Here is a 13,147-nt window from a genome sequence, read left to right as displayed (position 1 = left end):
ACCAGGGAAAGCTGTTCTCAGAGGAACATAGTAATAGAAGGTCTTGCTTAAGTCACCAGCTCCAGTGCCATCATAGTATAGGCAACTACAACATGCATCTCCTTTTATAGCACCTTACCGAGATGCATTGTTGGTATCCCAAACTAGCCTGTGATTCTGTTGCAGAAATGCAGTTCTTCAATGGTAAGAAATGTTCTGCTAATTTTCCCTAAACTGACCTGGAACAAATTTCTAATAATTTTAGCGACAGTGCAGTTGTACAGCTGAAATGCCTTTTCTTTTTGATGCATTTCAATGCATGTCTGGGTAACAACTACATCCATTCAGAGCCTTTGCTGAATTAAAAAAATGTTTGCGTTTCAATTTATGTAGTGGTCCCTCCATATCTCTCATATTTACAGTAATCTTTCCTGTGCATCTATAACCAAAAATGTATCTAAAGATGGTTCACAGGAAGACCACCTGTATCTCAAAGAATGGACTGAAACTGTTAATGCTACTTTTAAGAATTCTGTCATTGCAGTAGGTATTCAAGACCAATTCCTAACACAAAGCCTGTAAGATATTTTCTTGATATTTTCTTGTCTGATCAAGGAAAGACACAAACCTTCATTTCTAACAGGCTATTCAAATAGTTTATTCATCAAAATACTTAAAAGTGAGTTACTAGGAGAGATTTTTCTGGAGATTTTTCCTTTTATCTATCATAGTCGAGTAACTCAGAATGTCCTCAAGTGTGCAGTATGAGTTAGAGTACCCAATATTACTTAATGTAGGCTTGTAGTGAATTTTGCTTGGAAACAGGAAAAAAACCAAAGCTTTCTCTGATTTCTTCTTTCTAGGAGAAGTCCAAAAGTATTCCGGATGATGTTGCTAAGGACATGAGAGGTGTGCAAACCCAGCTCCGGAACCATGTGGCCTTGGAGCACGAGCTCTCTGGGAATGAGCAGCAGGTAATGACAGTCATTTGTGGTCTTCAATGTGTAGCCAAAGTTCAAGTTTCCAAAATAAGCATAATAATAATTTGGTATTGTGAACCAAATTATTACAGTCTCTCACAGAAAGCCTGGAAATCTCCAGTGATTTTCCTTCATTTTCTGGGCTTTTTTTATAAAGTCAAGGTCTGATGGCAGTGATAAAGTAGGTAATTAAAACTTTTCAAATAAGACACATACTGTAATAACTACTGTCTATTGAAGTGATTCACAGGGATATTTTTGATCATGGTTTGAAATGTAGGATTATGCCAGGCTTTGTGATATGCTTATTGTCTTCTTCAAAGTGTACCAAGTGATTACAAGGAAAAATCCAGAGTCAGTTTTATGTGCAGAGAAAAGTAATATTGGTACAAACTGGACTGTGAGAAAAAAGGATGGTGCTCACAATACAAATATGTAACTGTAATGTAAATTTTACAAATATGTAAAATTTTATGAGAACAGGTACCTTGTATATGGGAGACTTGGTTGGCTTCAACAAACCATTAAAGCACTAGCATGAGTTTTCACTCATGTATAATATGTGTATTAGTATACAATAGTACATGCAGTGTAAAACACAGCATGAGTTATACCAAGATTACTGAAGTTATCCCAGTATTACTTGTCAGTGGCCTCAAATATTTTGGCCTAGGGCAATAATATTAGAATTGATCCCATCAATTTCTCATTACTTTCAAGGGTAAAAAAAGCATGAGACATGCATGAAGAGAATGTAGTCACAGTTAACCTATATGGTCAATGAGGAAAAAATTGGTTTGCTATTACTTGTATTATAATAGCAATTATAATGCTACTTTCATTTTTCATATAATAAATGGTGTAGTAAAAATGGGAAAACAAATTTGCCTCTGAAAAATCACTGTTGTGATGAGCCTTGGCAAACACTGGATGTCACTATTACTCCATAGAACAGACATTATAGAAGTTTTTGTTTAATATTAGAAAAGTTAAGTCAGAAAATGTTGCTTGAATTGTATTTTCATGTACAGAAAAGATAGCCCTTATTAGAACTTTTCTAATATTAGCAGGATCTCCATGATGCCCTCCTTCTTACCCTCTTCTTTCACCCCCTGTGTACAGCTGCAGGAGCTGATCCACTCTGCAGACCACGTGCTGCCCCATTGCTCCAAGAAGCAGGTGGAAGACCTGAAGGCAAAGCAGCAGGCAATAGTGACCAACTGGAAGGCCCTGAAGTCCAAAGTGGAGCAGCGCAGGAGACTCCTGGAACAAGCCTACAAGCTTTATGAGTTTCAGGCACATGTAAGCACTTCTGCCCTTTGTCCCTCACTTCTCAGGGAAGGCTGCTTGCAGTGGGGGTGAATTAGAGGTGCACTTCCAAGCTGGAAAAGGCTGCAAGTGTTCCCTCTGTTATCAATCAAGCATTTAGTGCTTGTAGATATTTAGAAAGGCATTAGAGGATAAGGATCTTTTTTATAGGATAAGCATTTTTTTACCTTCTGTAAGAATAGAAGCTTCCATCCAGAGGTGTAAGGAATAATTGTCAGCTGTCAGAAGCAGTCACTGCTTTGCAGGAGTAGCAGTAATTTTTTTCAAAGACTTTGCAATTTCCACTGAGTAAGAGTGACAAAAAGAGACGTTACTCTCCCATTTATAATGCATAAAAGTTTGTTCTTTCTCTCTCTTGGGGCATGCAATAACCCTTGGTTCACTTACCTCATGGAACGTATCAAATACAACTCACTGATTTTTGCACCAACCTCTCAAGCTGCTCAAAGAGTGACACAGATGTATCAGCATAACATCATAATCAGCCATGCACAGTTGCTTTGTCTCCAACGAGCTCAGCAGGTCACTGAGCTGTGATTTGCCATGGAATACTTTGCAAATGTCAATAGTCTCAGTGAAGGCACTTGAGCTACATCACTGCAGATGAGTAGATTATTGCTGCAAGCACTGCAGGTGCTACACCAGCAAGAGCATCCCCTTATATCATGAAGGGAGTTGCTAATGTGGATTTCAAGAATGCATTTACATTCTTTTATTCTTGAACTGTTCCAAGTGTAGCTATTGTGTCAATTCAAGATACTTCTGGCAGTTCACATTCTGCTTCCATTTTTAGTGGGAAGCAGAGAGTGTCCAGAGTATGTTCACCTGGAAAAAACTTGCTGCATGTTTGTCTTAGGGTTGTGATCTGGGATCAAGACCGCAACAGAGTGTACATGGTTGGGGTTTTTTAACATGAGAGGCATCCGCACATTCAATGAATCCACTTTAAGTCTCTCATAAGTGTTTAAATCAGCATTACCTGTCATATTTTATGCAAAGAAATGTTATATAGTTAGAGATAAAGGATGTTTATGGCAGTTTGGGGGTTTTGAGGGTTTTCCTGGTTTGTTTTTCAACTGTTACAAGTTCCATTCTCATGTGCAGAACTGTTCATGGGGAAAATTATTGTGATGTAGGTGAAAAGTTCGTTTGCTCACTGTCTTTCTAACCATATCTGGGACTGATAGGAAGAACAAGGCAAACTTTTAGAATATATTCTTCTATCATATAGTGGATTCTTGAAGTCATCAGCCTGGAGGAATTTTCATCAGGAGGTAGATCTTGGTGAATTTGACCATTAAAATGTAGTCACTCAGAGTTCATTTCTTTATTGATTTGCTTCATAGCTTACATCATAGATTTAGTTTTTGACTTCAGATAAAAAATGTTAAGTTGTCCCCATCCTGTGGGAGTGTTATTCTAATTTTCATTGCTGGAGTGACACAAAACACCTTTGGTTTGAATTTTGTCTGAAATGTGTGATGCAGCCTGTGATCTGAATGACAAATCTATAGCTCATGTCTAGCTCTGGAAGTGTGTCCTTTGATCTTCATGACTCTTGACACCATAAAACAAAATGACAAAGCCACGTGACCATATTCTCAGTGATGTGTCTAGATGGGACTATGCCTCAGGCAACTCCCTGTCTCTTTGATGTTAGGCTGATGGCAAAAAGTATTCCCAATCCTCTCAATTTTCACCTCCTTACGTGACAATAATTCCTGAAGAAGTGAAGAGCTGGTTCTGCAATTTGGTAAGCCTGTCTTGCTGCCCAGATGGGACAAGGCAGGATCATGCAGCCATGGCTAATAGCCGTAAGAATTTCAGAAACTCTACAGTAGTTTAGAGCAGCTGAGCTGCAGAATGTCACCCAAACTGCTGAAGGCAAAGAGGCCTTTCCTCTTTCAGCTGTGCCAAGAGGTGCACAAATTTAATTTGTGCGCTCGGAGTACTTTTTTCATTATATTGTTCATATGCAGTCCACAGGGCTTTTTCATTTAAAAATTATCCACAGATTAGGTGAAACAAACAAGCAAAAATATCAATTTCCATTAAATGAGAATTCTTCACCATCATCTAGTGTATCTCCTTACACCCCATCGAGTACAATTTTGATGTGATTAAATAGCAGAACTGAGCCTCACTGACAACACACAGCACAGCAGAGGGCTTCAAATCTTCCATGGAACTTTGTCAAGGAAAATGAGTGTAGACACAGACTCAAAGTATTTCTGAATGATTTGAGGCTCCTATTGTGAAGTTTGTGCTAGGATCTGCACAATCAGAGTCAGGCACTGCTTAGGAGTTTCCTGCCGACTGATGCCTACTCTATCCTTAAATATTGCTGGCAGTAGTAGTCCAGTAACCTCTTATTGGCTCTGGACTTGTTCCATTGCATTATATATCCTGAGGCTTATGGATTTTTTTCCTAATGCTTAGCTCAAAATCTCAGGGAGTTTTAGACATTTGCAGTGCCAAGTGCAATGTCAGTGTCTACAGTCCAGCTGTGTGAATGTATTAGTTCTACAAATGGAAATTATGCCAACATTTGTGCACTACCATGGACCCCTTTTGAAGGACCACAGTCTTTTTAGAGTCATTTAGTAGCTGTGTTTACTGGCTTTTAAAAAGCACTATCTTGGCTTTAAAGGCTAAAGTCAAGACCCCAGATTGGCCAGTTTCAATTTTGTGGTGCTTTTCTGGATTTTTTTCCTGTCTGTCTTTACAAGATTTTCATGATATGAACAAAAATCTATGGGTAGAATGGAGCAGCTGAGAATCTATTTCCATTACATAGTTTCCTTCAGTGAAAAAAAACAGCAACCATTTAAAAGAGAAACTAAAAAATTTAGTTTTCTGCAATAAAAGAGAATTTTTCTTCAGCACTTACTATAAATAGTAGTATTCTAAAATACCTTTTATAAACCTGAAAGACCATTTACTACCTAAAAATTTAATCAACTAATCCAGACATGGTTAAACTAAAAGAAATTTTAATCATCATACATAATCCCTCGTATATCCCTCACAGTCCTAGTTTTTACCAACTGACATAAGAGAAAACTCCTACTGCAGATTCAAATAAGATGCCTAAAGTAAGAGACTGTTGAAGGTATAGAATCAAATGGAGAAAAAGGCATACAGAGAACAACAAATTATTTTTACCTGTACAGTTTTCTTCAATCACAGTTTAAAAATAAACCTCAGGGATTTGTTTTAGCATTTTCATGCTCATAACTACTTCAGACACTTTGAGTTATTGCAAATGTATTTATTGGTTCATCAGATTTTGAAAGTGAGCTAGCATGACATACTTGTTCCTCCCAATCTAAGTCCTATAGTTCCACATACATGATATGCTTATGCAATTTCTTCTGACCTGAGATTTACCCTTTTCCCACTTCCATTAGAGTGCATTTGGTTTTTGCCTGAAAATTCTCACTCTCATTTTAGAATATGTGTATAACCTAATTTTCAAATAGACCTGTATAAGCAAAAGCTTTCACAGAAATGTAGGATGACCTAAGAAGGACCACATAAATGTAGATTTATCCTTTATGAGGGAATAACATCAGAAAATACTTTAATAAAGATGGATTAAAGGACAATAAATGATATCATGCTCTCACTGTTGTGATATGCCAGTTTGATTATGATACTACAAACCATGTAACACAGTATATAGGAATTCTTGCAGTTGTATTACCCATCCTTATAAAATTCATAGAAATACTGCGAGCACTAATGAAATATTTTATTTATCTATGATTTTATTACCTATTATTCACTTAAAGTTGAAGAGTCAGCCTTAGATTTTCCTGCCTGCTAACCTAAGCTTGAGCCCTAACCTGAATTTTCACATTTTCTGGGGTTCCAGGTGTGGGACTATTTCTTATGGACAGCAGAAATAATAAGGGAAATGAGAGCCAAGGAGTCTATTCGGGACATATCTACTAGCAGCCTGAGACTCACCCAGCATCAGCAGCTACTGGCAGAGATTGAAGCCCGAGAAGAGAAGTACGGTCACGTTGTACAGCTAGGACAGTCCCTCTTGCAAGATGAGGAAATGCCATCAAAAGAGGTAATTGAAACTCCTCTGAGCTCAGTCATACATATTCAGTGCTGGACCCCAATGTAACTATGATTCTGTATTTTATCACACTGTGAGGTACAAGACACATACTCACTCGTCCCTCTGCATGACCTGCATTTGCCAGAGTATGTGACCTATCTTGGGCACCAAAACATCTGTTCCATTTCTAACTCCAGCAGCAGATGTGTTGGGCCATCTCCTGAAGGCCTCCTGCCACAAATCTGGACTTTTTCAAAAAGTTCACCATATTCTGAGTCAGGGAGTCGATTCTACCAACTTCCCAAACTGGGTTTTCAAACAAGTGCTACACTTTGTATTACAGTGTTGTACCCACACCAGGACAGTCTGGACAAAATCCAGTCAACCAAAGAATGAAAACACTCAAACATATGAGAGAGATTAAAGATTGATTGAAACATTTTCTGTAGAAAAAAATTACACTAGAAAATATGCACTTGTGAAATATATTCCCTGGAAATGAAAGATTTAAATCAAAATGTCAGTTTACTCAAGACAAATGTCTTCTAAGATTCTCACAGCATTTATTTCTTTTCCAGTACCTACCAGCTCATTTCTCCCCTGATAATTCATTAACATGTCTCTTGAATACCTTCAGAAAAATGCAGAGTTTTTGCAAGCTACTCTCCCATCTCACCAAGCTATTTCCTGAAAATTTGCTGAATATTGCACTAAGTGACTATGGTAGCTAGAAATCTTGCTGACTTTAAAGTCCTTTGCCTATAGAAAAAGACAGGAAAAAATCATTCATAGAAGGCCTGTGGATATACAGTGTTTGAAAGCTGAAGTTGTATGAAGTCTAACCTTGTGGCATGAATTCACTGACTAGAAGAATATGCTATGTTGATAATTTATATTTTAATATCTATCACATAAAAGTTTGAAGTGCTATAATAGCACTCTTAATGCTTAAAGATAATGAAGAATTAGGATCTGATTCTAGAAGTCACACTTGAGAAACAGTTACCTTTCTTTGCTCTTGGTTTGGACTGCTATATATGCTGTAAGAAGCACTTCTCCATTGCAGAAATGAGGCACCTTTGATTATCTCTGTGCCCAAACAGCAGTGCTAGAGCTTGTTCTACTTTCTTTTTTTTTTTTTCTGTTTAATAATTTTGTTGCAATTTAAAGGGATTATCCACCTCTCCACTTAATCGTCTCTTCTGTCAACTTACCCGGATCATAGGATTTAAAGACCAACAAAAGTTTTTAATTGGATATTTTTTTCAGATTCATCAGAAGCTACAGGCTTTGTCGGAAGAGAAGAATAATGTATACAATGCATGGAGACAGAAGAAGGAGTGGCTGGAGAAAATACACCAGGAACAAATGTTCTACAAGGACTGGGATCACCTTGACATGCTCCTGAACTCACAGGAGGTGAGCAAATTATAAACTCGAAATAAGCAGCTAAAACTCTTCAAGCATGTAAACTCTTTCAAACTAAAAAGGCCACTAGTGTTCACCTGCAGCTTGAAATCCTTGTGCCTGTGTACAGGCAAGACAGTCTCTCTTATTGGTATTGTTTGTGGTGTGGTATCACTTGGAGACTGCAGCAATGTGTAAGAAGCACTCCTTTGTCATGGGGCTTAGGTGTGGAACAGAAACAAGTGGATGATCCTTACATGAAAGATAATTCACTGCAAATATACCTAAGAGGGAGCATATGAGCATCACAACAGAAGAGGGAGACAAGAGTCCAATATTAGTCCACTTTACAAACAGATCTCAGCTTGCCAGCTGCTTAACCACTGGCAAATTTGGTAGGATTCAAAGAGAAAGGAAATTGTAAAGAGAGTTTGAAGGGATTTTACTTTGCAGGTGTTGCTGGAATTCTCACCTCAGGCTGAGAGCTATGCTGGGAAAATGCAACTAGTGGAAAATGGATGTCAGCAGTGTGAGTTAATACAGGAAAGTGAATTGATTTCTCAGTTCTGCAAGGGCATTGATAGTGTGTAGAACACTAGGAGTGTGTAGAACAACAATGAAAGAGTTTGTAAGGAGTATTAACTTCTGTTTGATGCAGTTGAGAAAAACGAGCTAGTGAAAAAGGCCATCTCATGAAAAAAGGAGGGCAGATATAATCCATGCAAAGATACAGAAGGATGTTCTTATTATCAGCATTTTGCAGCTATTGAAATAGATTTTTTTCACCATTATTGAATTATATTTTGTCTTTCTTGAACTTTCTTTGATTCGTGTAACTATTTCAAAAGGTTCCATTTGGAGGTCTGGCATTTGCTATTACAAAACTGAGTGCAGTCACTCTGAAAATTCATTAATTGATAGATTGCTGCAATTGTGCTGAGACTTGGCATGCAAACCGCATCAATGGGTTGCAGGTTGCCAAACTGAAGGATTGGTGCAATGCTGGAGGAGGTTGCACCTCTGGGTCATTTTTCATTAAGAAAAAATAATTCTTAATTCTCCAAGACCACTGAGAGCAAAATATAATAGCTCTCATTTTGCACTGAGCTCTGTTTTCCGCCAGCGCTTTGCCAGTGGCACTAAATCCTTTTGGAAACTGACTCTGACCTGGGCCATGCAGTGATACCTAACCCCTTGTGGCACATGGGCCTGGAGCTTTCTGCTACCCCTTCCTTGAAGGAAATGCATGTCTGCATAGTTCTTTACAATCGTTTTTTTTTGGTAAGTGTGACCTGCACTCTGGATTTTGTGACATGAGGCAGAGAGTTTCTCCTGGGTGTAAAATATTACATAGTTCTGCCCACTGTTTGTTGCTTATATAGCAAATGACATGATTTGCATTATATCTACCTCAATTCCCTACCAAGCAGTGGTACATACATCATTGTTACCTGCATAGGAGCTTATCAGGGAAAATGTAAATGCTACAGAAGTTTGGCCACTGTATTTTTTCTCTTTTCATTAAATGGATATCAGCTAACACACAGAAGCACTATCACTACAGCATCTGCTTTGCTCTGTGTAATGCAGGAGTAAATGTGTGGGAAGCTATTGTGGGTAGGTGATTTTTTTGCCCCTCGGTTGCAAGTCCTGGCTGCAAAAATCTGTTTGAAACTCATACATGAAACGGTGATGCACCTGGAATTTCTGATATGGCCCCAGCACTTTCTCTACAGGTCAGTGGCACTTCATATTACTTCTTTGTTTGGATGAATTTGTCATTGCCATTAATGACAATGCCATTAAGGCTGTGACGTAGACTGCCACAAAAGGGCTGGGTGTTCATCAGAAGCTACGTAAATTCTCCTGGTGGGATCAGAAACCAGAAGTTTCTTCAGCCAAAGCAAAGCCTGGGAATGAAGATTGTGACCTTGAGGACCATGAAGAGCAATTCTGTTTTCAGAATCTTTTTCCCACAGTATCCTCTCGATGAACTTCCAAGGAGTCTGATGCTTGGTTTTCCTTGCTGACACTAAGCATCCAGAAGGTGGAACAGTAAAGTGAGGATACTTGGCTGTCTCTTCCAACAGCTTCACACAGACCACACTTTACAGTCAAGCTGTCTTTTGCAGCTGCTGCCATCTGCCATGTAGATCAGAATAAACAATTTGACAGTGGAGTGATGTTTCTTAGTCACTACTCATATTTCACTTTTCTGCAGTTGAAGAACTCTTGGAAGAGAAATCTATTCCTTTTGGATTGAACTCTGTTACTACTATATAGAGTTAAAATGTGGCTGCATAGTGATACAGACAAGCAGGATGATAGGAAAGCAGTTTTTTTCAAACATATTTTTAAAAAAGAACTCAGCTGGGACATCATCTGAAGACTCTCAAACCATTTTCCCAATAGGAATTTCATCATTTGCTGCTTTCAGAAAGGACAAAAGCAAACACACATTCAAAAAGGATTCCTATCAGGCAAACAAATAGAAGCAATCTCTCCCCGCTTTGCGTTTCTTCTGACTTTTGTGTTTGAGTTAAGGCTGTTACGTGCATTTCACTTCTTATGTCTGCAAAATGTCTTTGTAAGGAAGCATGCCATAATTTTTCAATCCTATTTTGGCTGTACTTCATATGCCATAGACCAGAAGCAAGACACAGGCAAAGGAAAAAGGTAACAGAGTATTTTAAATTAAGAACTACAACTAAGAATTGCACTTTCATTCGCTGTCTGTGCCACTGTGACAGGTTTGACTTTAAGCCAGCGTCTTATATTACATCCAAGTTACTTAAGCCTTCAAAGGATTTCTGCAGAAATTCATCTACCATTGTTCTGTGCTAAAGAAAATAGAGCACATGTGAAGAAAATTAGGCAAAATCTATTTCAAATTTTTTTGTTAATTCAGTTGTACGATCAAATGGAACTTCTGTAGGAATCTCTTGTAAGAGCTGCAAACTGAGATGTCGTCATGCAGAGTGCAGACAATTAACAGCTGAAAAAGAGAAAGAAGGAAAAATATCTGTTTTTACTTTGAGCAGAAACTGTGTCCGATACTCTCTGCTCTGTTCTGATCTTTGCACAGCAGCGGATCCACTGCTCAGGTTAGCTGCTTTTATTTTTTCCACAGATGAAATAACAGCGAGTTTGCAGGCTGTCTCTGGCAGGCACTTTTGGCTCCCTCCTACTCTGTCTGCAGCCTCACTGTCAGAACACTCAGGGAGCAGAGCCGTATGCTCCATAATTTATCTTTCAGCCCATCCCACACTCATATCACTTTGCAGACATGACAAGCAGTGGTAGCAGTTTTAGAAGAGCGGAGATTTTTTATTTTGAATGTGGATTTTTTTTGTTCGCATTTTTCTTCCTGGAGAATGTTTATTCATCTCCCATTCCTTTGCTTCAGAGGAAGAATGGAAATTTCCAGAGCCAAAGGAAAAAGGATTAGGACTTGGTTTTAAGCACAGGGGGGAAGGCAAGTTCTGTGGCTTTGAATTTTGCATCATTTAGGACTAAGCTTCAGAATGTCATACAGGGACCATTGCTGCAAACCTTCATCTGCAACCTACATCTCCACTGTGGAAGTGCTGCTCTCTTCCTGTAGAACAACCCCACCTCATCCTTTTGAATCTGCTGTGCAGGACAAGGCTTTTCAAAAGATGCCAGTGCCAGCCTGGCATCCTCCCACTGGTCACTCAGTTGCCAAGCTTGCTCCAGGAAATGCCATCTCACAACCCAGCAGTGTGTCTTACTGTTCAAGACTAGATGTCATCCTGGCACACACAGACCAGAGGAAAGGTTTTGGGAGTGCTAGTCCCTGTGTCAGTCCTTCTGATGAGATGTCCACATGTTCCAGTGCTTGCAAGAATCCTTGGGACCATGGATATGAGAAGTCTGGCACTCAGTCAACATCTGCATCTTACAAGCAATATTCAAAAAGAGAAAAAAGTGTTCATCCTATTTCCCCTGGAAAAAGAGATCCCTTGAAGCTTGCTCTGTCTTTGCCCTCAGATGTTCTTTCCTGTGAAGCTCCGTCAAGCTGGACATCATGCCTAAACGTTGATCTGTCTGCTTCTATGCTTCCAGCTGCTTCTATGCTCCAGAGCAAAAATCTGCCGTCATCCCTGGAGCCTTGTGATTCACTGCCACGTCAACAACATTGCTGTAGCCAGTGCAATGTCCAAATGCCAGACCTTCACACTTCAATGAAGCTTTACATTTCAACTTGCAGCTTGATGATAAAGCCTTTTCGAGGAGGTTCCCATGGGAGCAGTCATGCCCATTCAAGTCTGTTCATGCCTCAATTAGAAAAGGTGTCTGAAACTCCCTCTGGTCTTCCAACACGATCCCAGAAACCAAAACAAGGTTTCCCTTCAGGTGGGTCGCCAGCTCTACAAATCACAAGATTTCATGTGACTTCCTCCAAGTATCCTGGCCTTCCCCAGCAGACGTTATCCAGAGACATATGGCTGTCCCCAGCTGTGCTGACTGGAAGAGAAAATTTGGCTAGCAGGAATGAGATCATGAGAAAGGATTTAAGTCCAGAGCTGATTGTCTTTCAGAATTACCCGTCAACTAGGCCAGAGTTTAAGAAGACTCCATGTGATGGTCTAACACCTGCTCACCACAAGGTTTCCAAAATCACCTTGATACTTGCCACTCCTTGGACTGCTATGCCTATCCAGGTGGTAAGAGAACTTAGAAGAAGCCCAAATCCAACAATCTTTATCAAAACACATGATTCAGATAGAGCTGGTCCACCCTTTCACCCTGCGGAGATTGGGGCTGGCCTCTCTCTATCAGTAAACCCTGTTTGCTGCTCAGGATTGCTTACTAGCCCCTGGACAAGGTCTGGTTTGAGGCCTTCCCAGGAAACATGCACTGTAAGAAGTGTATGCCCTGACAACCTTGTGACAAACATACCAGCTCACACCGCAGCTTCAACTCACAGAGACGCAGCGCCTCCAGGGTGTCCATCTATCGCCGTCAACATTGCATCCTTTGGATCAGGGAGGAGAGTGGTGAAGATTTGCATTCCATTCTAGGAACATTTGCAAACAGAAGATCTACATTGTGTTTAACCAAGCCATATGAATTTCTTTTTGTATGCATCCATGCTGTGTTCCAACTCCCTAGAGATGACTTGCAAGACCCTGAGAAAGCCACTTGTGCTCTGCTGTCACCAAGGCTGCAGCTACAGCTTGATCCACGCTGAGTGAAGATAAGGACTCCACTCTAATTGAGCACTTAGCAAGAGTTTCATTTTAACCATTTGAGTGCTGTTGTTGACACAGCATGCAACTGCTTACAGACTTCGTATGATTGGGCCATAGTGCTCAGCACTTTGAAGATTCAAGACGTTAGAGACAAGAGCTGGTTT

At 39.6% G+C, this 13,147-nt stretch overlaps 1 protein-coding gene across 1 annotated transcript in view; it reads left to right on the top strand.

Annotated features, from left to right (window-relative positions):
- The window catches only part of SPTBN5 (spectrin beta, non-erythrocytic 5), a 91,036-nt gene that overhangs the window by 33,149 nt on the left and 44,740 nt on the right, over positions 1–13,147 (top strand). Inside the window, 4 exon segments of the mRNA XM_038139264.1 lie at positions 843–953; positions 2,082–2,261; positions 6,166–6,369; positions 7,630–7,779. Coding sequence (XP_037995192.1) covers positions 843–953; positions 2,082–2,261; positions 6,166–6,369; positions 7,630–7,779 — 645 coding nt within the window.

The sequence above is a fragment of the Motacilla alba genome, chromosome 5 (assembly GCF_015832195.1).
Source record: "Motacilla alba alba isolate MOTALB_02 chromosome 5, Motacilla_alba_V1.0_pri, whole genome shotgun sequence".
Classification (NCBI taxonomy): domain Eukaryota; kingdom Metazoa; phylum Chordata; class Aves; order Passeriformes; family Motacillidae; genus Motacilla; species Motacilla alba.
Note: the sequence above shows the minus strand (reverse complement) of the source record. Positions and strands in the feature narration are given on the sequence as shown.